At 43.4% G+C, this 26,801-nt stretch overlaps 1 protein-coding gene across 3 annotated transcripts; it reads right to left on the reverse strand.

Moving 5' to 3' along the window:
• Window positions 1–26,152, reverse strand: LOC103646811 (vacuolar protein sorting-associated protein 54, chloroplastic). 3 transcript variants are annotated; one of them, XM_020548379.3, is made up of 20 exons: window positions 25,058–26,007; window positions 24,272–24,334; window positions 23,975–24,054; window positions 23,241–23,358; window positions 18,004–18,078; window positions 15,012–15,168; window positions 14,831–14,919; window positions 14,226–14,470; window positions 13,883–14,054; window positions 13,708–13,791; window positions 12,769–13,112; window positions 11,869–12,022; window positions 11,457–11,538; window positions 10,813–10,892; window positions 10,528–10,689; window positions 6,746–6,813; window positions 1,401–1,481; window positions 1,015–1,267; window positions 723–776; window positions 1–420 (listed from the first exon to the last, which is right to left on the reverse strand). In XM_020548379.3, the coding sequence occupies exons 1-18, from the start codon at window positions 25,829–25,831 to the stop codon at window positions 1,129–1,131; spliced, it is 2,967 nt and encodes a 988-aa protein (XP_020403968.1). In that variant the 5' UTR covers window positions 25,832–26,007; the 3' UTR covers window positions 1–420; window positions 723–776; window positions 1,015–1,128. The 3 variants fall into 3 exon arrangements, with proteins under 3 accessions (XP_020403968.1, XP_020403967.1, XP_020403969.1); XM_020548378.2 differs by lacking the exon at window positions 723–776 and having other exon boundaries at window positions 3–420; window positions 25,058–26,152; XM_020548380.3 differs by lacking the exon at window positions 723–776 and having other exon boundaries at window positions 51–489.
• Window positions 26,153–26,801: the final 649 nt, after the last annotated feature.

Raw genomic sequence — 26,801 nt, forward strand, 5'->3', positions numbered from 1 at the left:
TATCTAGAAAGAACCAGATGGACTTATAATTTGAAACGGAACGTTCTGTCTATACTAGCATTTAACAATTGATTGTTTTCGCACCAGGAAGAATAATTACAAACATTACAGGAATAAAATACATGGGGGTGCCATCTCAACGGCATATTCGATACAATGGACCTAACAGCATGAAGCAGAAGCACCATGCAAAAATAGGTCGTGCTGCCAAAACTCAGATTTCTTCTATACCAGCATCTAACCGATATCAGCTTCCCAACGGGAACCAAATTGCTATTGTAACAAAACAAAACAAAAAATGGCCTGAAATGGCAAAGTGTGGAGCCAAAATTTCATCTTGGGAAGTGCTAAGATTAGCACATGTTACTTTGTTGACATCAGAGGAGCTGATTTTTTTTTCACAACCCCGCACAGCAACACCTGCATCGAAGAATTTGTTTTGCTTGTAGTCAGTGTTTTGAAAACCGCTAGGTGCTAGACTCCAACCACCTAGGCAACAGCAGAGGAAAGTAGAATCATTTTTTAGTTGGACTGGATCATAATCACTCTATCTACCACTCTATTAGTGCCTTACTACTTAAGCTTCCACCATGAAACATGACAAATGAAGGAGTACTTGTGTTTTTATATTGCTACTCACCCACTACTAGAGTGTTCCCTGTGTATCTTAACATTCATCAGACCATTAGTATCCATTATCTATGTTAATTCAAAATACATACCGTACAAATTCACTACTAGTAGCTCATCTGATGGCCCATATTTCTGAAACTTAACTGTTTCAATAATAATAATTAGTATCTAAACCAGAATGCACAGTTGGACTGATTCAACAACCAACCCCAATGATATATGATGTGGTGCGCAACAAATTGCTCTATTTATTACAATGAAATACACAATAAGAATGCATTTGTAAATAAATGAAGATATTAACATCAGTGACAAGAAAAAAACCTAAAATTGCCTATGAAGAAAGAAGGCAACAATCAGAAGAAATAGCCAAAACAGTACCTGCACAGAGTTCACGCCAAAAATCGGCAACATCTTGGAGCACTTCACATCTAACATATATTCGATATTCCACCATTGAACATTTGTAGACATGAGTCAGTTCCTAGTGCACAATCATTCACCAACTTTTGTCCCAAAGTTCTCAGCCAAGAATTCATCAAGAAGACCATAATTTGGAATAGTTTCTGAACTGAAGTTCTCAGCTGGCAACTTCCGGATGCATGCAAGAATATGCTGAACATCTCGGCATAATCTGGGTCACAAAAAATAGCATATAGATTAAAAAGATGCAAGAAAAAAAAGATGTTTTAAGAAAATGAGAATGCAACAGTCTCGATCCTTTTTGTTTTCCTTGCTAAAAGGAATGCACAAATTAAGCAGCATACCTATTCTTTGCCAGAGGAGTATTGACTTCCAATTTTGAAAATGCTTCTGTAATATGTGAATGGAATATTTGAACCACTTGCCTGATTGCACAAGAGTAAAAATAAATCAGCTGCCTGTAGACAACTTACAATAAACCATTCTACATAAATACATCAAAAAGTAATGGAAAACAAGTATAACTTCTAGCCAATTAATTACAATGCAGCATACATACAACTGAATATACAGACTGATTTTTGTAGTGACAAAATTACGGTACGCGGTGTTAAGGCCCATTAGGTGCCAGATAGACTGTCAATTCTCAGGTTAGTCACATGGTATAGAGGAGGTTTAGATTAGGATTTTTTTTCTGCCGCGCGGCTTTCCTCCCAGCCACCGTCGCGGTTCCCCCCGCCGTCGCGGCCCTCCCCTATCCTCTCCTGCCTCGTCCGCCGCCGTCGCGGCCCTCCCCTACCCTCTCCTGCCTCGTCCGCCGTCGTCTGTGCCTCGGCCGTCCGCCGTCTGCGCGCCGGCAGCCTGCCGCCGTCGCGGCCCTCCTGACCTCGTCCGCCGCCTGTCTGCGCGTCCGTCGTCGTCTGTGCCTCGACCGTCCGCCGTCTGCGCACTGTTTGCCTCATCCGCCGGCAGCCATCCGCAGCTTGCCGCCGGTGTCACGGCTGTCTGCCTCATCCGCCGAGCGTCGTCCACCTCGTCCGTCGGGCGCCGTCCGCGCGTCCGCAGCCCGCCGCCGGTGTCGCGGCCGTCTGCGCGCAGCTGTCTGCGCGTCCGCAACCGTCTTCTGGCTTGCCAGAAGACCGTCTGCCTCTCCAGGGACGCCGCCGGTGTCGCAGCTGTCTGCGCGTCTGCAGTGCCGTCTTCTGGCTCCCCAGGGACGTCGCAGCCTTCTCCGTCGCCGTCCGCGACGTCTGCCACGTCTGCGTTCTTCTCCTACGTCGACTCGCTGTCCGGGCAACCATCTGCACCTACTTCTTCGCGCCCAGATCTGCTGGGTTCGTCTACGCATCAGATCTCCAGCTCGCGCCGGTCTGCAGCGACGTATCCGCTGTGCATCAACTGCAACCAGGGGTTTTGGTACCATCGAGCAAGTCTTTCTCAGATCCGTTATACTTCTGTCCTTTTCCTGCTCTTCAATATGACGCCCAATGCTATTGTTGTCAATATTGTGCTTGATGGGCAGAATTACCCAGAGTGGGCCTTTTGTGTTCAAACTGCATTAAGAGGTCATGGTTTACTATTCCATTTAACTGATGATTCTCCAGTTTTAGCAGCTGATAGAAGCAACGCAGCTGCAATCAAGACTTGGCAAATCAATGATGGCAAAGTAATGGCTGCAATGGTCAATAGCACTAAACCAACTATGATTATGACTCTGTCCAAATTCACCACTGCTAGGGCTATCTGGTCTCATCTGAAGGATCGGTTTGTTCAGGACAGTGGGGCTCTTTTACATACCCTTATGCAGCAAACTCATATCATTGAGCAACATGATATGTCCATTGATGAATACTATTCAGCTTTTGATCGTCTTATGAGTGCTTTAACCTCCATGGTGCCTGCTTGTACAATTGTGCCTTGCCCAGCCCATAAGTTCATTGAGAAGTTCTTTACCTACAGATTTGTTATGGGCGTTCGACCCGAATTTGATTCTCTTCGTGCAAGGTTACTACACACTTCTGATACTCTCACCATGGCTCAGGCGTTGTCCGAATTACTTGCTGAAGAGACTCGTCTTAAGTCCATGTCTTCTATTACTGGTGTGAGTTCGCACAGTGTATTGGCCACTGCTCAGAAGTCCAGGAGCACCTCCTTTCAGCCTTGTGAGCATTGTAAAAAGACCACTCATCGGTCTGAATACTGCTTTACTAAGTATCCAGAGAAGCTGGCTGATTTTCGTGTCCGTCGTGCTACTCGTGGCCGTGGTACAGGACCATCTCCTAGAGGCTCAGTTGTTGTTGCTGCTACTTCATCTTCTAGTGATTTGTCATTTACTTGGGTTCTTGACTCTGGAGCTTCATTTCATGTGACATCTGATCAATCACGGCTGGCTTCTACTGCACCTGTCACTGAGGGTACTTCTGTTCAGACTGCTGATGGTACATTATGTCATGTCACCCACAAGGGTTCTCTTTCCAATTCAAATTTTATTGTCCCAAATATTTTCTTTGTTCCTGAATTATCCATGGATTTTCTATCAGTTGGTCAAATTACCGATCACAATTGCTTTGTTGGATTTGATGACTCATCTTGTTTTGTACAAGATCGACACACAGGGGATGTGATTGGGACTGGCCGTCGCCGTAAATCTTCACCTCGCCTCTACATCTTGGACACATTGCGTCTTCCTTCCTACCATGCCTCTACAGCTCGTGTGCTTGCCGCTTCCGGTCCCACGCTGTCGTTTGCCCAGTGGCATCATCGTCTTGGTCACTTATGTTGGTCTCGTCTGTCTACTCTAATAAAGTTAGGATGTTTAGGTCCTACACATGTTGAGTCTAGTTTTCATTGTAAAAGTTGTCATCTTGGCAAACAAATACAATTTCCATACTTTACTAGTGATTCCCATTCTGCTAAACCTTTTGATCTTATTCACTCTGATGCTTGGGGTCCAGCTCCTTTTGTTTCTAAAGGTGGTCATAAATATTATGTCATTTTTATTGATGATCATTCTCGTTATACTTGGATTTACTTCATGAAACGCCGCTCAGAATTGCCTTCTATTTACAAGTCTTTTTCTCGCATGATTCACACCCAGTTTTCTGCCACTATTAAAAAATTTCGTTCTGATTCTAGTGGTGAATTTTTATCTGGTATTTTTCGTGTGTTTGGTTGTCTATGTTATGTCCTGTTACCCCCACGTGAACGGACTAAATTGACTGCTCAATCTGTCAAGTGTGTCTTTCTTGGATACAGTCATGAACACAAAGGTTATCGTTGTTATGATCCATCTAATCGTCGTATTCGAATATCTAGAGATGTGAGTTTCAATGAAAATCGCCCTTTTTTTACAACAAGTCCACTCACCCATCCTATTATCCCACAGAATCCACTTCTTTCATGTGTCTTCCTTCCATTCCTGATTTTTCATCTGAACCATCATCTTCCACATCCACACCTGATGTTCTTATTCCCATAACACCACCTTCCATCTCCACGCCATCTTACTCTTCCAAACCACCTATCACCCAAACCTACATTCGTCGTTCCTGCTCTATTCCTACGGCTGGTCCTGATACTGATCCTGTACCTGATTCTTGTACTAACAATACTGAGTCTAATGATGTTTTTAATCAGGGATATCGTCTTCGTGACCGTGATACCATTGAACCTCCAGATCGCTATGGTTTTCCACGTGCTGGTGTGGCAATTGTTGAACCAACTACTTATCAGGAGGCTTCTAGGATTCTTGAGTGGCAGCTTGCTATGATTGATGAATTTGCTGCTCTTGAACGCACTGGCACATGGGATATAGTTCCTTTACCCTCGCATGTTGTTCCTATCACTTGTAAATGGGTCTTCAAAGTTAAGACAAAATCAGATGGTTCTATTGAGAGGTATAAAGCTCGTCTTGTGGCTCGTGGTTTCCAACAGACTCAAGGACTTGACTATGATGAGACTTTTGCACCAGTTGCCCATATGACCACTGTACGAACCTTGATTGCAGTTGCAGCCTCATCCTCTTGGACTATCTCCCAGATGGATGTCAAGAATGCTTTTCTCAATGGTGATCTACATGAAGAAGTTTATATGCATCCTCCTCCGGGGGTTAATACCCCCGCAGGGCATGTTTGTCGTCTTCGTCGCGCAGATCCTGCTTTGTTTGTTCATGTCTCTCCAAAAGGCCGCACCTTACTTTTATTATATGTGGATGATATGCTGATTACAGGTGACAACTCAGACCATATTTCTCATGTCAAGAAGCATCTTAGTAAGGAATTTCAGATGTCTGATTTGGGTCGTCTTAGCTATTTCTTGGGCATTGAAGTTCAGCATACTCCAAAAGGATTTTACCTATCTCAGTCCAAATATATACAAGATCTTCTTGATCGCTCTGGACTTACTGATACACGCACAGTTGTGACACCAATGGATATTCATTTACAACTTCGTCCGAAGGATGGTACACCACTAGCAGACCCAACTCGATATCGCCATATTGTGGGTAGCCTTGTGTATCTCACCATCACCAGACCTGATATTGCTCATGCTATTCATATTTTGAGCCAATTTGTATCCACACCGACCTCAGTTCATTATGGTCATTTGCTTCGTGTGCTTAGATACTTACGCGGGACAAGATCAAGATGTTTACTCTATGCCTCTGATAGCCCACTTCAGCTTCATGCATATTCCGATGCCACATGGGCAAGTGATTCTGTTGATCGTTCTTCTACTACAGGTTATTGTATTCTTCTTGGATCCTCACCTATTGCCTGGAAATCCAAGAAGCAAGCGGCCATATCTCGTTCTAGTGCTGAAGCCGAGCTCCGGGCTCTTGCTACTACCACTGCTGAAATTATTTGGTTGCGCTGGCTCTTGAATGATCTTGGTCTCTTGTGACACTCCTACACCTTTGTTATGTGATAATATGAGTGCTACAGATTTCTCATGATCCAGTGAAGCATGAACTTACTAAACACATTGGTGTCGATGCATCCTTTACTCGATGTCATTGTCAGCAGAAGACTATTGATCTTAAATATGTGCCCTCAGAATCTCAGTTGGCAGATTTCTTCACCAAAGCACAAACAAGAGCACAACATCAGTTTCACTTGATCAAACTCAAAGCTTCAGATCCTCCATTTCCACCTTGAGTTTGAGGGGTGTTAAGGCCCATTAGGCCCAGGCCCACTGCCTATATATATATAATAGTCCTTAGGGACTGTCAGATAGACTGTCAATTCTCAGGTTAGTCACACGCAGGAGAGATGAAAAAAAGAAATATTAAATTGGTTTCTCATGTATTACTATTGCAATATTTGATTTAAATAATTTTCTGAGCCATGTTCTAGGTATCATGAGGAAGCTAATGAACTATGTACAGGTCATGACATGTTGGGGATATTTCTACCTGAGATGAGAACCTTGCAATTCTCCAAATGGATGGAAATTATGGCACCACTGATTACCGGAGATGGTAAGACAGGTGGAAAAACAATGATATCTCACAATTTGTGTTCTCGTGTAAAAGATTTTTGATATTTTAATCATTGCAAGGTTAAGTATTTTTCCAAGTCATGTTCTGCAAACCTATGGTATTTTTGGAATAATCAGGCCATATTTTTTCCCTCTGAGGCCTGATATACATACAAAAGGAACGAAGTGGTTAGAAGTGAAAATATTTTACCTGAATATTGTTTGCACCTCAACCTCAAGCAATGTTTGGGAAAGAATGCGATGCAAATAGGTAACTTCCTGCAAATAATTTGCATACAAATCTCAGAACAATTTACTCAAGAAAGTAAACACCTAAAATCCTAAACTTTTTCCCTCGAACACGCAAGAGAGCTGCACATCTTTATATATTAGAGAGGGGGGGGGAAGCCTTACAATATAGACCCTGCTAGGCAAGGTCAGAAACACACACACAAAAAAGACTACATATAAGATAAATAAAACAACCCCACTATCGTTAAGGGTCTGTTTGGAAACAAAATATTTTTATAGTTTCTAAGAAATACCATGGTTTAGGAATACTATAGTATTTTATGCAATGAGGTGTTTGGTTGTAATCCTGAAAACTAAAACCATGGTATTTTTTAAGTATTTAAAACTCCACTCCAACCCAAGTTTAGCTCTTGCCTAAAAACCATGGTTTAGAATGTTGTATTTAAACAACATTGTAATTTGTAAAACTATGGCATTTTTAGAGCTGGCCAAAACTACGATGTTGTCATGTCAATTGCAAAGTACTGTTAGGGTTTCGGGGCTAGTCCCTGTGTAATTACTTGTATACCTTAAGTGTAATGGGCTTGGCTCAATTACTCAGCCTATATATATGCACTCCCAACCCAGTTAGGGTTTTTCCTCCAACTTGGTACCAGAGCTAGGTTTTCCCTTTTTTCTCTCCTCCCTACCCACCACCATCCGCCACCCCTGTGTCCCTGGTCGGGCCACCGCTGGCCTGAGCCCACGCGGCTACACCCCTCTGGGCGTGCTCCCTTGCCAACGCCGCCGCCTGCTCGGTCCCCGCAGCTTCTATCTCGCTGATGTGCCCCTCCGCCTGGCGTACACCCTCTTCGTCGGCGCTCCTCCCCCACGCGCTGGACTCCCCACCGGCTCTCCAACCCTCACAATTGTCGCCCGCCACCCTTGCCCCCCCTCGATGGCCGCGCCTCTCCCCCTGCTGGTCGCGCCCCCGGCGGCCGCGCTCCTCCGCCTGCATCCCGCCCCAGCGGCTACGCCCCTTGTCGGTCGCGCCCCCAGCTGGGTCCCATCCGCCGCCGTCCCCACCTCGCTGTGGTGGCCATGGAGACCGACGCCGCTGCTGGGCAAGCCACGGCCGCCTCCATCTTCAATTCCGGCATCGACGCACGCGCAGACCACCTCTTCCCCACGGACAGCCACGACGTGGCTCTCCACTTCTCCACGGTGGTCGCCGGTCTTCAGGCCGCCGATGACATCTTCCCCTCTGTATTGGGTCCTCCCGGGGCCACGGGCGCGGTGCCCACCTGCACTGCCCCTGCTCGCAGCGAGCTTGCCGGGAACAGGGCCTCTCTCATCTCTGGCATTGGGCCCGCCCCGACGTCCTCCCCGCTGCCCTCACTGTGCAATAACAGCGACAGCACACCTGTCGTTCCACCCTCGCCGTTCCTGCAGCAGCCACCCTCCCCAGCGGCGCGGCCGCACCCACCGGGGTCTCACCATCCTCCGCCCCTCTGGCTTCGCCTCCGGGGACTCCTCCTTCCGTCGCGGCTCCCGTCCCAGGTCTCATTCCTTGCGCGGCCTCCTTCACGACGGACAGCTTGTCCGGGGCACCCCCGTGGCCTTCGATCACGCCATGAGCTCCTCCCCTGGCTCTTTCTGCGCACCCCGTGGCTTCACCATCCTCTCCCTCTCCCACCGACTGGGTGGTCGACTCCGGAGCCTCCTTCCATACCACTCCCACCACTAGCTCGTTATCCCACTCCCACCCACCACATCCTTCACATCCTCCCTCTATCATTGTGGGCAATAGTTCCACTCTCCTGGTCACCTCAGTAGGTGCATCGATTCTTCCGGGACCATTCCACCTTAACGACATCCTTGTTGCTCCAGGTCTCATCCCCTTCTCTCGGTTCGTCGCTTCACTAATGAGCTGGTGGGATTTGTGAAACAACCTGTATAATTCCCACAAGAAGCTTGTATGTGAGACATCTCTTCTCAAACATCTGTGAACCCGGCTCAATAATATGCAGATCCATATCTCGCTGAAGTTTCTCTGGATCAACGCACCAGGCTTTAACTAAAAACAAAGAATAGTCTTTCTTTTGCAAAGTATCAGGGTGCACTTCGGTGATCGAACAGGAATCACTTAAGATACTCTCAGTCATAGAGCGAGACCAAGCATGTTCCGAGACCCCAATGATCTCTATTGGTGTGTTTGGATTGAGGAACGAGGTGGTCCATCTTCTCACTCCTCACTTTTTTTATTTGGTTTGTAGAATAGAATGAGTTGATCCATCACTACCTCATTCCTCATAAGCTAATAATTAGTATATACATGAGGAATGAGTTGATTCCACCAAAATTTATGGGATGAACTCATGATGCATCACCTCATGAATCATTAGGTGACTCTACAAACCAAACACACCATATATCCACCAACCTGGACATGGTCGAAGATGAAGCATGAGAAAATCTTGACCACCTCTTGAACAAGAAGTTGAAGCGAGTCCCTTTGAAAACCTTGCCATTATTGAGCACCCTTGTTGTCGTAGCTTCATCAGGTAGGATTAAAAGAAAATCTTCTAGCATAGCTTGGTGAATTTTCATATCCTCAATCTCCACATCGAAGTTGCGAGCTACTTCTTCAAGCACCTCAAAATCAAGCACTTTAGGTCTGGTTCCCACAACCATAACAAGAAGGGCTCTCCGGAGTGATACCTCTTCACGCGCCATCTCATCATTGACCTCCAAGACACAGGAAGTCTTTGAAATATGGTTCAGCTCCTCCAGACCTCCAGGCAGCGGTGTGGGCGTCAAAACAAGCGTTGGAGCTTGAATTCCATCGGACGAGGATGGTGACGCATACCCAAGGCCGGCTGCTAGCTTCATTGATCCTTTCCCACGCTTAGATCGTCTTCTCTTTTGTTGTGAAGGCTTCTCTGATACTAGCCTTCAGCAGCACTCCTGGGGGGATGTTCCTCCATCGTCGGATCCTCTGGCTTGATGATCCTAACCCACACCAATCGTCGTCTTCGGAAGTCAGCACAGTCAGCAGGCACTGTCGAGGCAACACGCTGCACTGACAGGCGCTGCCACAGAGACTTCTTCGCGTCTTGTGTCTTCAAATGTTGCCACATTGTCTTCTTTCTCCCTCAAGAAAGACAGGATACCAGGCAGCCTAGTGTCCGAGCTTGAGACACTTGAAGCAGCGCGAGGGCCGGTGGCAGACCGCAGCAAAGTGAGTGGAGGAGAAGCAGTTGAAGCACTTTCCCTGGAGATCCATAGACGACCCTCGACGAGGAAACTGATCACCGCGAGACCTCTTATGTCACACCACTTGCCAGTTGTCGTCTTCAAGCCAAGGGGCAGCCCATCGACCATGCACCTTAGGCTGAGAGGCAGCCACCGCCTTCACCGAGCTGACAGGCTTCTCGCTCGACGTCGCAGCAGGGGTCGCAAAACGCGTAGCGCAGGCTAGCAGAGCCTCCTTGTATGAAGAAGGCGCCCGCCAAGAGTCGTCATGAGATGAAACTGGCTAGCATCACTCCAGCGTTGGGACTTCAAGCGGCCAACGTGGGGTGCAAAGGAACTCCTAGGGGCGATATGGGGACTTACTAGGGTGGTGGTGGGTGGAGGTGGGAGGGAAGGGGTTGGGGCAAGGGGGAGAGGGGGCAGAGGCGGGAGGTGGAGAGGCCATCGTCATTTGTAACTAAATAAAACAAGATAAATTTCCATAGGTAATCAGGTAAACATTAGTACCTTTGTAACAGCTTTAGCAAATTGACTCGGCTGCACGTCATTATCCTCTGGGCCATTCCAGCCTTCCACAATTTGGGGTAATTTTCTAAGATTTGCAAGCAACCTCTCTCTCATTATCTGGACAAGTTTGTTGTGAATTTCATCTCGATGGATCTTGTAGTCCTGTTATTTCATTTAAAAAACTTCTATGAAAATGCATTCGTGAAAGGACAAGAAAGGATAGTTGCACTCAAGACTCATGAATCGCTGTGACTCAAATGCCAATATAAAAAATTGGAATTGCACCTGAGCTACTCTATCCAGCTCAGACATTAACAGATGTTTGCGCGCTTCAGGTATTTTCAGGAAAAGTACTCGCCTGATATCTGCAGTTTCAAGGAAAACTTATAAAAACTGGAAAGAAAATATATCATGGTCACTCACTGCATTTCACAGCATATATCCCATCACTCGAGTTGGCCTGCCATCATTTTTGTATACAAGATTGTAGCTAGTACTAGTTATTAGTGTTTGAACTCTTTAATATGTAAGAGACTCAATTGTACCATGTGATTAATATGAAGCTATGAGCACGTGTGGTCATTTCTCAGTTTTGTATGAGACTTAGTTCTCCTTGGGTCTGTGTCTTGTAGCTATAGAGTATGGACATTAGTACTTCAAAATTTTATGGAAGTAGGATCCAAAAATAGCAAATCAATACAGTGCATGTTTGGTTCCTAGCATCAGCAATTCAGTGCAGCAAAAGAAAAATCATGACAAACTCGTGGGGTAATTACAGTTTGGACATACTGTGCTAAAAAAATTTAATTGGTTAGGCAGTAGACTTGTATGAAAAACACATGGTCTTTAGAACTCCAGTAGCTAAGCATCCTGAAGTACTCCAAGAATGTAGAAATGGTAATTTGTAGAAGATTAAAATAAATGGTTACCTGGAATTAAAGAATGCATAAAACTAATGATTTGACTCGCCAAAGCTAAATGTTTGGACGTAATTGATTTAAGTCCAGACACCTGAGAAGCAAAACAGAAATAAAAAGGTCAGTAAATTAGGAGTATTGCAAGGAAGAAAACTGAGCTTCTAAATCAAAAAGCTCTTGAGGTTGGTATTGGCTGTACTGAAAAATAAATAAAAATTGATTAAAATAGTGTCCAAATAGGAACAGCTTATTTTGCAACTAGTTGTTCCATGCAGTGATGCATGTGATTCAGTGTATGCACCTCAGGTTGTTTAAAAAATGCAGACATTACTCACGTCAAGTGAAAATCACATTAAACATTTGTATACAGTTGCCAATGAAATAAAGAGGCATTCTTAATAACTGAAATGGCATGCTGATATACCTGCATGGCTCCTGCACCGAGAACAAGTTGGCAAGTCCTAGTGTTGAAAAGCTTTAATATTTCCACAACACGTTGGACCACCTCCAAAGATAGTGATGGTAAACATTTACTGATGTCAACGTATTCGGATAACATCTTCAACAGTATTAAACCACTGCAAAACCAATAAAGCATTGTTAGAGAGAGGCATGGGTTCCAAAAGAAGAAAATATTTTTCCTAAAATGCACAGGAGAGCTGTGCATCATTATATTAAGGCCCCGTTTGGTTTGAGATTAGTCCCTCCATTTTAGTCTCATTTAGTCCCTAAATAGCCAAACGGTGTGACTAAAAGGGACTAAACCATATTAATTCCACCTTTTGCGTCTCAATTATTTCAGTTGCGCTGATGGCGGGACAATGTTAAAGGACATTTTAGTCTTCTCATGAGTCATTTAATGTGTTCTGAATATATTTATAGTCTCTGCAACCAAACAGGGCAGGGACTAAACTTTAGTCCCTCGACTAAACTTTAGTCCCTTGACTAAATGAACCAAACAGGCCCTAAGAATAGATGAGTTCCAAAACAGACCAGTACAAGAAATAAAGAAGCCACCTTACGGTGGCCAAAACAGAAAATACATAAAGGAGTCGATAACTACTCCAAGGATACTACCACAGCCTAACCTCCAAGAAGAAAATATTTTTATATTAAAGAAACAACTTAGAACAGTGAACTCAAAATAACGAGAACAAATCAATAAATACATGCCTGTAACAAATACTACTATTTATTTAAACTAAATTTACAGAATACAGACTGATAGCTACCCAACAGTCAAACACATTTCATTTCAGCAGCGCAAAGTTCATAAGTAGAGACTAAATATCGAATTATTGAAAGGTAAATATAGATGACTAACCAGTTTACCATATGATAGCCAACACCTCCATGTACAATCGTTTGCAAGGTGGACTTTAGATTCCCGGCAACATTATTTTCAGTCTGTGAAGTGAATTCAACCTTGTTTTCACCAGTCCCGGATGTTACTTTGCCATTATCAGCAATATTTTTAGCTGAATATGTCGGTTCTTGACTTGTAGACCGATGATCACTAAACTTTGAGTTATCATCAGTGCTAGGCATCTCCATGCCATTAACAGAAGAATAAGTGGATGAAAGTGAAAGAACGATTGCTTGAAACTCTTCAGGAACATCCACAGCAACCCACGTCTCTTGATCTAGAACTGCCTTGATTTTTGTCATCTTAAAAAAATAATGAAAGTTTTTAGTTTCAAAAATTAGGGGAAAGGGAAACACAATTTAGTTTAGCTAGTCTTAACTATCAAGGGCCTTGGATAATCCAAAACTCACATGATTTGACTTTTGAACAGCCAGAGAAGATGAACTTCATTAATTGAAATATATTATTCCACCACCATTTTGATCTAAAAAATAGTTCCCTTCGTTCCAAATTATGTCATTCTAGCTTTTCTAGATACATAATAAAAGCTAGTATCTAGACATAGTGTATATCTAGATGCATAACAATTTAACAAAATTTATGTATCTATAAAAGTTAGAACAACTTGTAATTCAAAATGGAGGGGGGTATTTCAAAGTAAAGATCAACTATTGATAATGTAAAAATGGGTATAATAATCAAATTGAGCATCCGTGCTGTATTCAACTTGATGGACAACCAGTCATCCATAACTGAGGGAAAGTTAAGTGATTTTTTTCCATTCAATAATGATGGTCAATAATTGTTTTGGAAGTTTCTAATCAAATAGGTGAAATTTGAATAATAGGGTTTAACTTCAACCGTTCAACGACATAACTGCAACATTGTTTTACTGACCCGAACATTATGCTGATAATCAACGAATTGCTTCGATTGTTGATGTAGGATTCCACGAATGTTGTAACCCAACCTGCCTCCAATCTACAAGAATAAGAGGCTAAGATAACATATAACTTGCTTATATGCAATAAATGCAAATGATTTTGTGTATTTAATCCAAACAAGACGTAACCTTTTCTGTAGCAGCTATAAATTCTTCTGTTATGTTGTAGATGATCAAGAATTCTTGAAGCCTTAACCTGGGATGTAAAGCAGAACGAACACCTAGCAGCTTAGCCCACCGTCCATGGGCAGCATCACAAGCCGCGAAAACTGCTTCAGTGTTCTCTCTCAAGACATCAGCCCTGCATGAAATGATAAATTGTGATAATCTGCTATAGTAACTGATCACAGGCATACCGTGACATCAGAAATGAACTTATAATTTGCATCTTCACATGGAATAGACAATAGAGCTTATAATTTGCATCTTCACATGGAATAGACAATAGAGGGCAAGTTGCAGCTTAACTTACCGAACATTCTTTAACGAATTTATAATGGAAAAATCATTTGTTTTTCCTTGGACAAATGGGATCTTGGAAGTACTCCGTGTAAGAGTATTAGAGCCTCTTGAAGAGTCATTTTCTTGGGTATCAGGAATAACTGTACCACCATGTTGTAACGTAGGATTACTAGCATCAACACCTAACGTTCCATCAAGGTTTCCCATGACCCACTCAACTATTCTTTTCACTTCAGCTGCTTGCTGTAAATGTACCTGAAATCATAAAGATGTCGAAGCCATTATTGTGTGTGTGTGTTTGGGGGGGGGGGGGGGGGGGGTAACTAACATATGGTACCTAGTGGCCAATTTGTATTTGATGTGCACCCATTTAATACAAAATCACATGTCATGAAAACAAATTAAACAATCAGGACATAGGCTATAGAGGGCAACATAAAGATTGCTTAGCTGAACCAAGTAAACCTCAATAAGGGATAAAAACAGTGCAGGGCTTATCCAAGTATACTTTATCCCTGAACACAAGAGCTAATTTACCCAGGATCAAATTTTCCTAGGATCTTTGTCCCAACTCCCAAAATAGGAAAATGGAATTCTTATTAAGAGTTAATTTACCTGTACTATCCTGAAAATGGCAGATAAAAGTTGAACAAATCCTTCAGATGAAAGACTCCGCAACTTATTTGCTAAGGACTGGCCTCCAGCTGCAGTACGTTAAAAGGTCAACAGGCATAGAAAGGTTAACATAAAAAATGAAAAACTCAGAAAAGAGATAGTGACTGGGTGCAAATAATACCATCAGCATCGGTAGCTCTGTCTCCAGTTACTGAGTCAGAATCTATTGGTCTGGCAGTTAAAACTGGGAGTAACTCTCCTACTGTGGTTTTGATTGAAGCTTTCATAACAGTTATAAGTGTATCCCGGTAAATTCTGAGAACAGCAGGAAGTTTGTCCTGAAAATTTTAAAACAAATCACCATATCCTCATTGCTTCCACATACATAAATATTATATGGTTGTATTTGGTTCTGGGGTGGGCCAGGCATGAAGTGGGATATCCCACTTGGGACACTGGGATGGAGTCATCCCCGGAGAGGAATATTCCTCTAGACACAAGGATACTCCTTCCTCTCCAAAAGAGAGGCATGTGCTCGTCATGACGTCATCCCAGACGCTGATCCCCTCTACTTACCACTTCTCTCTTCCAGGTGCCGGTAGGGGCGGGGCAGCCACAAGGCAAAGGTCAAGGTTAGACCTCCGCCGGTGGATGGCCACGGACATGCCTGTGTGAGGGCAGGCGTTGACGGGCAGCGCTAGAGAGGAGGAGGCTGGGTGAAGGCTGACGCTGCTGGTGGACAAGGCGGTGGCTGTTGCATCAGGTGGGTGCTGTGGCAACAGACACGCCGAGTGAGAGTGCAGGCCCGGGGCTAGCAGACACATTGGGAGGTGGCGGTGGCGGTGGCATTGTGTTGGGTATGGCCACATTGATGTGCAGGCAAGCAGGAGAGGGAGGCGGTGACAAGGCCATGGACGGTGCGCAAAGGTGGACACCGATCGGGAAGTTGGCATGCCGACTCAGTGGGTATTGAAGAGGAAGATGGCCTAGGAACTTGACATCTAGGGTAAACCTAATGAATTGTTTAACGGATGTCCTATAACATCTCCCTTCGCGTCCCTCATATGAAACGCAAAACACAACGTCCCCATCCCCTCAACCAAATGCAGAGATGGAACCATCCTATCCCATAAAACTGGATGGATCCATCACATCCCTCTCAATATTTCAAGTCGCCTGATCGCCTGGTCGAACCAACCATGCGACAACCAGGGCGATTAGTCGACCCCTAGTCGGTCCCTGGTCGTCCTAGACCTTTTATACTAGTAGCTATACTTATATAGGTATATACAAACATACAGTATATACCAATCAATAGACTGCTTTATTGTGAGTTGTGTCTGACCTGAACCTGACATCCCATCTTCTCCAATTCTTTATCTCTCTCAGCCTTGCAGCCCTGCCTTAGGGTTTAGGGCTTTAGGCAACCTTAGGATTTCGGCAGAGGAGAGGACAGGTGGAACTTAATGTTCCTATAGATGGGCCAAAAACATTGGTCCTGTAGCCAACACAAAAATCCTAGCGCTAACGACCAGAAACTGGAAAAGCGGGCGACTGATCGCCCTTATCGTCGACTAATCGGATGATCTGGATAACCAGGCTCCCTAATCGAGTCGTCCAGCTAATCGGCTGTTAACAGGTGACCAGCCTGACTAATCGCAATAGCCGGACGACTTGCAATCATTCTCGTCCCAAAACCAAACACCCCTAAGTATAGCGGTATTAGTCGCCTTGATACTAAACTTCTAGCAATATACATTCACATAAACAATTTATATAGTACAACCTGAACTCATCTGTTCAGTTGTGTGACCTTTAATCATTCAAACTGCACTTATATGTAATTTTTATAACCGATAAACATCACATTCACTACACTAACTAGTTTCTGCTAATTACATCAGTGACGTAAAGTATGACATAAAATTTTAAAGAGACAGCTTCACTTTCTGTCCAACTAACTTTTGAGAAGATATACTATTACTGGACGACTTAGCCTCGTGTCTCATCTCACAAGTTATAAATAAAATCAGACATGCTTCGTTCATCACTATAGTTTGTTAAACTTTAAGCAAGAAAATACAACCAGCTGCGCAATTAAAATAAAATAATTGTTGTTTACTCCTATTACACGTCTGAGGCCCAAGGGAGGCTCGACGTGAGGGGGGTGTTGGAATATAATATAAGTGAATTGTCCAGCTCTTCCCATGGCATGCTAGAGTTTTTCATCACTGGGCTATCTACCACTGAATCGTTTCAGTGCAAAAGTTTGCCTCAGATGTGGCAGGCATTTTGCCCACCACAAAAAATGGAATTGTCATAATTGTCAGAAAAAGTTATGGTAAACTATAGGAATGATATGAACAAATCCAAGTGTTGATTGTGAGATTGTGTTAAACCCAAATATTATGCTATGGCCCTAGAAACCACCAAAATCATGTTGTATGAACACTCACTTTGTTCAGATCATGCCTCCATCTGAATCCCTAACCCAATACAGAAATTATCAAAATGAACAGACTCTCAGTAACAAAAAGTGAGCCTCATCAATTATCATTCATTCAATTTCAATATTCTAGTTTTTATAGCTCTGTTTGGCACAAATGCTGCTTGTTGGAAAAGCAGCTTATCTGAGAAGCTGGTGAAAAGCAGCTTCTACTTGTGGTCTGCTTTTGGTTCATTCTGAGAATCAGCTGAACTCATAAGCTGCTGCAGAAGCGCCCTGTTTGGTACAGCTCCTACTTAGATTGTGAAGTTATAAAATAAGTTGTGTCAAACAGGCCTATATATGTTTCTACAGATTCATATATTTTTCCCAAAACAGCAGATTAGTTTTTGACTAGAATGGGCAGTTAAAATCTGATTGTGACTCCTTTCATGATGTAATGTACAAAGTTCAAACAACTTTCCTGGCCATGAACTGTATATTCTTCAGAAAACATATTTTTATGTACCTCTTGAAAATATAAACAAGTCTAGAAAATGCTTATAGTCATCCATATACCAAGGAACAAGAATTCTGTATGCCGGAGTAAATTTTTAAAAAAGAAAGTAGCAAAGAGATGTCTCGTACGAATAAACATGTTAGACAAGGACTCATCTAGTCATCTGCAATTGCCCCAGGCCTTGACAAAAAAAAGGTAATTAGAATGTAAGACAATGATAGAACTAACCGTCCTCAGTAGGCAAATAATGAGGGGGAGGAGTCGATCCCTGAGAATAAAACTTTCCTCCTCATCTACATTACCCTGCAGTACAATGGTAAAGACATTGAAAGAGAATAAAACAAAAGGCGGGCACAAATCTATTAGTTCCATAGTGTGATACATTAGAAGTTACTGGCATTGTTAAGCAATAACAGATTTTTATTTTTAGTAGACGTGATTGTTTGGAGTTCATTGCACATTGGAAAACATCAAAAGCAATGTTATCAAGTTGCCCGACTAACCGCGATTAGTCAGGCTGATCGGTGCCATGGCGATCAACTATGCACTACGATTAGTCATGATAAATTGTGCTTTGTCAGGCTGATCGGTGCCACGGTGACTAGGATTGATTAGACGATTTGATAATATTGATCAAAAGTACTTGTAAATGTCCATGGTAGTTATAGTGTATGATAAATGATGTAGTATGAAAAATTGGAAATCATCTAATACCACATGATTTTATTTGCTTCTACTGGGCACATGTTGAAGACAAAACTTTAGCCTTTCAGCTCAAGGAACTACAAGATAAGTAGGAAAAGGAAGAAATAACTTTTGGTTAGTTCAATTTCCCATTTTAAAGAACCTCTCAAGAGATGGTTTAAAAAGCATGCTATGTCATGAATCTATTGTTCTCAAAATAAATTTTAACAAAAATAGTATGCTGACAGAATCACTAAATACAACATCAGTATTCTCAACTTCAATTGGCAAATATATTAAAATATAACCTAAAGAGGATACATGCAAAGTGTCAAACAGGCTATTTACACAATAATATCACTATAAAATATTGTGGCAAATACAAGACATCAGTGCTAGAATAGAATGTGCTTGTATATCAGACTACAGTCATATCAGATCAGGGGTCCACATGATTGTTCTATAATAGAGGAAGACCCCTTAACTGACTCTGATTAAAGATAGGACACAATCAGGTTTGATCTGTCCCAGAGATAGTAGAGTTAGAATAGGAGTCAATTAAGGTAGTTGTACCCAAGTTGGACTCCCTGTCATGTTGTAATCCAATGGCAGTATTCTGGCCTATAAATACTCGACCCCCCTTGGCTTAATAGGTCAAGATGAACAACTTAAACCTGGTGTCGTGTTTTCTTACATGGTAATCAGAGCCCTCTAGAACCCTAGCCGACAGCAACAACAAGTCCCCATGGTGTCTACCTCAAACTCTGTTGTGCCAACGCCCCTCCTAGGGCAATCTGTTACCAAGAACAACTTTGCGTTGCGGAAGGCCCGAAGGCGCAAGTTCTACCTATACTCAGGGGTGGGCAGCTCTAGGGTACCTCGATGGCTCGGCTGTTCCACCAAGAGAGAAGATCAACAGCAAGAAAGGCAACGATTTGTCAAGGGAACCCAATTCAAAGTATACCCGTTACATGGCACTTGAGCAGCAAGTCCTCGGCTTCCTCATGACCTTCATGGCTCGAGAAGTCATGAGTCAAGTTTCAACCTACTGAGAACCCCCAAGAGGTGTGGTTTAAGCTCCAAAGACATATGTATCGCAGTCTAGGGCAAGGACTGTGAACATGAGGATCGCCCTAACAACCAGAAAAAGTAACATGATTATACTAGAATATGTAAGCAAGATGAAGTCTCTTACATATGAGATGGCATCTACAAAGAAGAACATAGATGAAGAACTCGTCTCGAACATCCTGGCGATACTTGATGAAGAGTGCAACCCGGTGGTCTCTGCTCTGGTGGCCTATGTTGAGCAAATCATCGCAGCTGAAGCCACCTGCCAACTTCTCAGCTTTCACACTAATATGGATCTACTTCGTGGAGATCATCAAGCTTCTGCTTATGTTGTTGGTCAAGGGCACAGAGGCAACAACTGTGACCATAACCGTGGCCGAGGTAGAGGGCGTGGTGGTCCTCCTGGTGGTCGTGGCCATCAAGGTGTGCCTTTCTCCTCGTCTAATGGACGCCCACAAGCCCGACGCACTAACAAGATCTTCCAAGTCTATGGCAAAGTAGGGCATGTTGCCCTAGATTGCTGGTACAACTTCGATGAAAGCTACTCCTTCGACACCAAGACTATTGCTGCGGCCACGCATGGCTATGGTGTCGACACGAACTGATACATCAACATGGTTGCGACTTATCACATCACGTCTAATCTGGACAAGCTGACGGTCTAGAACAAATACAAGGGCACGGACTAGATCATCACAACCAACATTGGTCATGATGTTATTAATACCCTTGAAAACCTTGCATCTCAGTAATGACTTGCATGTTCCTCAGGCTTCAAAGGCAGACACTTCCCTGTTCTTTTACAGCAAGGAAGATGTTACTATATTTCTCTTGGTTTATGTTGATGACATTATTGTTGCTAGCTCTTCACAAGATGCTATTGATGCTATGCTCAGAGACTTGAGTGTTCATTTTGCATTGAAAGATCTAGGGCAGCTGCACTACTTTCGTGGCATTGAGGTTCAGACAATTGATGATAGTATTCATTTGTCTCAGACGAAGTATGCTTCACATTTGCTCGGCAGAGTTGGAATGCTGAATTGCAAACCAAAATTGAGGATTGGTGAAGAGTTGCTAGAGCCAAAAGATACAACAAGGTACAGGAGCATTGTGGGTGTCTTATAGTACTTGACTCTGACACGACTTGATTTAAAGTTGTCAGTCAATAAGGTGTGTCAGTTTTTGCATGCACCTGCCACTCATCATTGGAGCATTGTGAAGAGAATTCTCAAATATGTCAAGTTTACTCTTGAACATAGTCTAAAAATTGTAAAGTCTCCTTTTATGCTTGTGAGTCAGTGTCTTTTATGATGCAGATTGAGCTGGTGATATTGATGATAGGCGCTCTATAGGAGGTTTTGCAGTATATCTTAGTAAGAATTTGGTGTCTTGGTGTGCTCGCAAGCAGCCCACAAGGTCAAGTACTAAACTTAAATATAAAACTATAGCTAACGCCAGTGCAGAATTGATGTGGGTGCAGTCCCTTTTACAAAAGCTGAAGGTTTCTTGTCCTCCTATTGCAAGGACGCTCAGAAGTCTAGCGTGTACCCAATCAGATGTGCAGAAGAGATTATTTTAGAGGTTCAGAGCAGGCTGCCATGTGAGGTTGCTTCCTTTGCCTGCAAATATTTGGGTCTCCCTCTTTCCCTGCATAAACTATCCAAGCAGCATTTCCAGCCCATTATAGAAAAAATAGCTGACCAGCTCCCAAACTGGAAAGCTGATTTGATGAATAAGGTTGGTAGAAGAATTCTAGTGCAGCATGTCCTTACTGGTATGGCTGTTTATACAGTAATGGCAATTGATTCCCCCAAATGGGCTTTAGATGCAATTGATAAAATAAAAAAATGGTTCTTATGGAGAGGTAGAAAAGAAGCAAAAGGAGGTCACTGCTTGGTTGCTTGGGGAAAGGTGTGCCGGCCCTTGAATTTGGGAGGCTTGGGAATCTCTAGTCTCCCACACCTTTGTTGGGCTCTCCGAATGAGATGGTTATGGTTGCAGAAAACTGACCCAGGGCACCCATGGGCAGGTCTTCCCATTCAGGTTCCAAGTAAAGCTAGATCTTTCTTTTCTAAAGTTCTGATTACTGAGGTGGGAAATGGGGCAAACACAATGTTCTGGACAGATAGGTGGATTAACAAGAAAAGTGTCTCAGATATTGCTCCAAGTTTGTTTAGTTTAATCCCAAAGAGAATAACTAGAAGAAGAACTGTGCAAGAAGCTCTTCTGAACAAGAGATGGGTGGCAGACAATACAGGGGCTCTTACTGTCAGTCTTAATAGATTATTTGCACCTTTGGAACTCTCTGGTTGATTTTGAGCTACAACCAGATTCTGAATATATGCACATTTTCAGTCCAGCACCTGATGGCGTACATTCTGCAAAGTCAGCATACAAGAGCCTCTTCCTCAGGTCTTGCGCCTTTGCACAGTATCAAAGGATTTGGAAATCCTGGGCACCACCCAAGTGTCGCTTCTTCATATAGCTGGTGGCCCAGAACACATGTTGGACTGCAGATAGATTGGCAAAAAGGGGTTTGAATCATCCTCCGGCCTGTCTCCTATGCGATCAAGAGCCTGAGGATCTGAATCACCTGCTTGTGTCCTGTGTTTTTGCGAGAGAGTTCTGGTATAAGCTGCTAAGGAGGTTTCGGTTACACAGCTTAGCTCCACAACCTGGTGCTGCTTCCTTTTTGGATTGGTGGGATAGGGTTTCTGCTGGAGTTAATGGAATAATTTGCAAAGGACTGGACTCTCTAATCATCCTGGGAGCCTGGATGATCTGGAAACACCGAAATAGAGCGGTATTTGATGGTGAAGCTCCAAACCTTTCTCTTCTCCTTGAGCAGACAGAAGAGGAAAGAAAAAGTTGGGAGTTTGCGGGAACCAAAGGTCTATCCTTTTTTCATGCCAGCATATAGGCTGTTGTAGTATTGAGTGTGTTTATGGATCCTTTTGTGTATGCCTGTGTGTGGTCTCCGTAAGGAGAATTTTTGTTTCTGGGCTTTCTTCAGGCCCTTGTCCTCTCTTCTTAATATATTATGGAGCGCAGTTCTCCTGCGCTCGATAAAAAAAAGGATTTGGTGTGATAATGTTGAAGCAACCTAACTTACAGCAAATCCAATGTTTCATAGTTATATGAAGCATGTTGAGATCGATTTTCATTTTAGACTTTTGAAGGTCAGAATCATAGTTACAAAAGATCAAGTTGCAAAGGGCTTAACCAAGGCACTGACTATGCAAAAGTTGGCTTCATTTAAAGACAATCTTAATTTGTGCAAGTTATGATTGAGAGGGGATGTTAGAATAGAATGTGCTTGTATATCAAGCTACGGCCATACCAGATTAGGGGTCCACACTGTTGGTAATAGAGGAAGACCTTAAGCGACTCTGATTGAAGATAGGATAGGATCAAGTTTGATCTGTCCCAAAGATAGCAGAGTTAGAATAGGAGCCAGTTAAGATAGGATAGGATCAAGTTTGATCTGTCCCAAAGATAGCAGAGTTAGAATAGGAGCCAGTCAAGATAGTTGGACTCCCTGTCATGATGGCAGTATTCTGCCCTATATATACTCAGCCCCTCGGCCTAATAGGTCAAAACGAACAGCTTAAACATAGTGTCATGTTTTCTTACAATCAGCGCATCTGCAATCCAGTAAACCATAGACCAACTTGAGTTATATACAACTGCAAGATTCGAAATGCACACACCTCATGGTCCGTCCCATTCAATGGGCTGGAAGCCTTTCTTTTCACAGTTGATAAAATCATAACATCTACAGCTTTTCCATCAGGAACAGCAGCATGCACAAATTCTGCTGAAAGAATGCTACAGGGATGAATATTACCAAGTTAAACAGCAATTAACTAATGATAGAACTTAGAAGGCATGAATGAATGGTATCACTTTTCTAGTGGCCAAACAGAACAAAATTCAAGGTCCTAATATTAATATTCAGAATACAGTTTATTTTTCTAGAATTTCAATGTCCAGTAGATAATTGATTTGCTGGATAATTATGAAGTAATATGGTCACCCAATTCACTTGATATATCTGACCACAATAACTCATCCAAATTTGTTGTCCGGATTTTCTATTTAAAAGAAGGGTGTATGAATCAAGAGCTTAGACATGATGCACATACTAAAATGCTAAATCTATTTAGCAATCCAACATATAAAAGTTCAGTCAAATAAACCACAGTTCTAGGAAAGGAAAAGGGTGGAATGATTACAAAAAGGGAACAATTATTGGCCCTTCCTAAAAACAAGCTAGCTTATCTCTATGGCTAGAGAATATTCCCAGCGTTTCAGTCAGAAATCACACATGTTTCCACATCAAGAGTAGCCTGCAAATACTCATGTGATCTAAAAGCTCTTGTTTCTATGTTAAAACTATGCATCTGTTGAGTATTCAAATTTATGTTATTTAATCAGAAAATACCTGTTCACTGAATCTAGTGATGTTCCCAGCTGATCTCGAATATGCCAAAAGCAATAAAGCCCAGCAAGTTCATCAGTATCCTGATTGACAAGAACAAAAGTTCATGGACTGTCATAGTGTAAGTTACGTTACTTACGTATGTTGCACGTTTCTAAGATAGTGGCCACGGAAGATAAAGTATTTGTAGGCATATGGCAATTAAAATAATTAGATAGTTTGATTCATTGGGAATGCCCAATTGTTGATGTGTCAACAGTACATTGTATCAGATCATAGTAAACGAGCTGGGTAACTTACTAGCAGATTTTGCAAGTTATCAATGACATCGAGGGCACCAGCACAATCTGCTGCTGCGACAAGCTGCAAATGTAGAACAAGATTAACAAATGAAAGCAGACAAAATAGGTTTGTCACATCAAAATTACAAGATTTAGTACGAAAGCAACTTTCCTTGTTGCAGCCCAAGTCTAAACAGTTTTAGGCATGGAACGACAGGATTGCTAATCCAAAAAATATCTCTGCAAGATCTCATATTCACATACTAGTGATTTTACTGGCATGGATGATAATGATGATGTCCAGTTTTGCTAGCAGAATGTAGTATCATTGTTTGCACTGGGCCCAAGAATGCATTTGCCCATCGCTATTTTTACAGTGTTCCAAGGTGGCAATGCAAATGCAAGCAGCATATCAGGCCCCTTTGTATTGAAAATTTGAGCAGTCATGGGATTATAAGGCACATACACAAGATCAACTACCTTGAACAAAGCCATGATAGGCTTTTAATAAGCATTAACAGCTAGATGCCTACAGATAAGCAAATGGTGGACGTGTTCTTTCCATTACGAGGTGTGGCAATGGTCCATCAACAAAAAAATATCTAATCTCTAAGTTTTTCTCATATAACAAGTTCCAAATATACCACAGTGTAGTTCCATGTTAGGCTACATTTGTTATTCACATTTGTAATAGCCCGTGAGAATATATGGTGTAGTGAATATATCCAAATCATTTTGGACAACTACATTATGGTCAACAAGCAAGATACAAGGAGAAACAAAGTTGTCTGGTAAATGCACTCACCAGCTTGAGCGCGGTAAGCGCCTGGCTGACATACAGGATGACAGTTAGCTTCTGCTGCAGCGTCACAAGGTTGCCTCGGGTAGCATTGAGCTCTTGCACCTGCCTCGCTGCCCCGACGAGGTCCCCCGTGAGAACCCGGACCACCTCTCTGAGCTCGCGGATCCTCCCTACAGTCGTGACTATCTCCCCATCAAGCCCGCGCAGCCGGCCCTGCGCTTCGTAGAAGGACTCGGACCGGAGCGCTATCTCCCGCACAAGGTGGGCTTCAACGACGTCAAGGTGCTGTCCGAGGCGCTCCTGCAGCGCTTCATCATCGAGCGGGCAGGCGACCTGGAAGGTGGGCCCGTCCTCGAGCGCGAAGTCCTCCTTGAAGAAGAGCGCGGGCACCTCGCGGAGGCAGGCGGCGAGGCCAGAGGAGACCGCTGGGGCGCCCTCGGCGTCAGAGGCGGCGGCGAGCTCGGCGCTGGCGTGGAGGCGGATGTCGGCGAAGCGCGCGAAGGGGTCGGAGACAGCGGCAAGGTAGGGCGCGAAGTCGGCGCGAGTGACCTCGCAGGGATGCGACGGCGGTGGTGGAGCCGCATCGGGTAGCGTGATGGTGGGAGGCGGCCAGGACAACCAGGAGTACGAGGAGGCGGCGGCGGAGGGGAGCGGGTTGTTGAGGAGCGCGGTGATGGACTGCGGGACGCCGCCGGGGGGGCCGGTGGAGGTGGGGGACTCGGTGGAGGATGAGACGGAGGCGACGGAGGTGGTGCGGAGAGGCGGGCGCGACGCCATCGCGGCGGTCCGCGGCGGCAGTGGGATCAGCGGAAGTGAGGCATGGGAAGATCGGATCTGGGAGGCGCGGGAGCGAAGCAAGGTTGGGTGGGAGGGGTGTCAGATCTAGCCCCTGGACGAAGGGGAGAAGAGAGGGAGCAGGTGAATGTTTTTTTTTTCTCCTGGAGTTTCTCCTCGTCCTTTTTTTTGGCAAAATTTCACTCAAATGGTGCATTTTATATTCGATCCTTATCTGCTATAGAAGTTAAAAAATAGTATAAAACATAAGTACAAACGATAAACATCAAATCAATTTAACAAAATATAACCATAACACTAATCTTATATTGACATATAAATGTGTAATACTTTTATAAATACATCGAGGAGCGGGAGAGCAGCGAGACAAAGAGACAAGGAGGAGGTGATAAGTAAGTATGCCAGGAGCGAACCACAGGGTCAGGAAGGTTGTGCCGCTAGCGAAGTTGGAGCTTCAGAGACACCGAAATTATTAGGTATCGGGCTTGGGCACGATTGGCCCAGCCTTTCAGTTAGACCTACATAATTGTTATTGTTTGATCATGTTTATGATGAGGGTCGAACAACGGTGGATTACTGGTGTTGGGGACTTATTCTCAAATGATATAAATTAAGAACAAGGCAACATAAAAACAAGTTATTTGTTAATGCTCTTCGTCCTTCGGAACATTATTTCTCTAAAGATATAATGATTTTCGGACGAAAGCCATGAAGGACATACCTTCATCATCTCAACATATTTATATATAAACATATCAAGGGCGGATGAAGCATGTAAAACATAAGGGATAATGTGAACAAACATATAACATCATCATACACATTTCTTATTATATAATCATAAATGAACAAATGAATAATGACAATATTGAATTACATTTGTACCTTCGGCTTGACAGAAAATGAAAGTACAAGCGTGACGCAAAAATAAGTACAAGTCAGCGTGAACAGT

This window comes from Zea mays, chromosome 2, assembly GCF_902167145.1.
Source record: "Zea mays cultivar B73 chromosome 2, Zm-B73-REFERENCE-NAM-5.0, whole genome shotgun sequence".
Lineage (NCBI taxonomy): Eukaryota > Viridiplantae > Streptophyta > Magnoliopsida > Poales > Poaceae > Zea > Zea mays.

Bases quoted from the DNA above. Each gene is read 5' to 3' on its own strand.
- LOC103646811 (XM_020548379.3), bottom strand. From the start codon at position 25,831: ATGGCGTCGCGCCCGCCTCTCCGCACCACCTCCGTCGCCTCCGTCTCA. The intron at 24,335-25,057 runs GTGAGTGCATTT...CTACATTTGCAG, and splicing joins CGCTTACCGCGCTCAAGCTG to CTTGTCGCAGCAGCAGATTG. The intron at 10,690-10,812 runs GTGCAATTCCAA...ATGAAATAACAG, and splicing joins AGCTGGATAGAGTAGCTCAG to GACTACAAGATCCATCGAGA.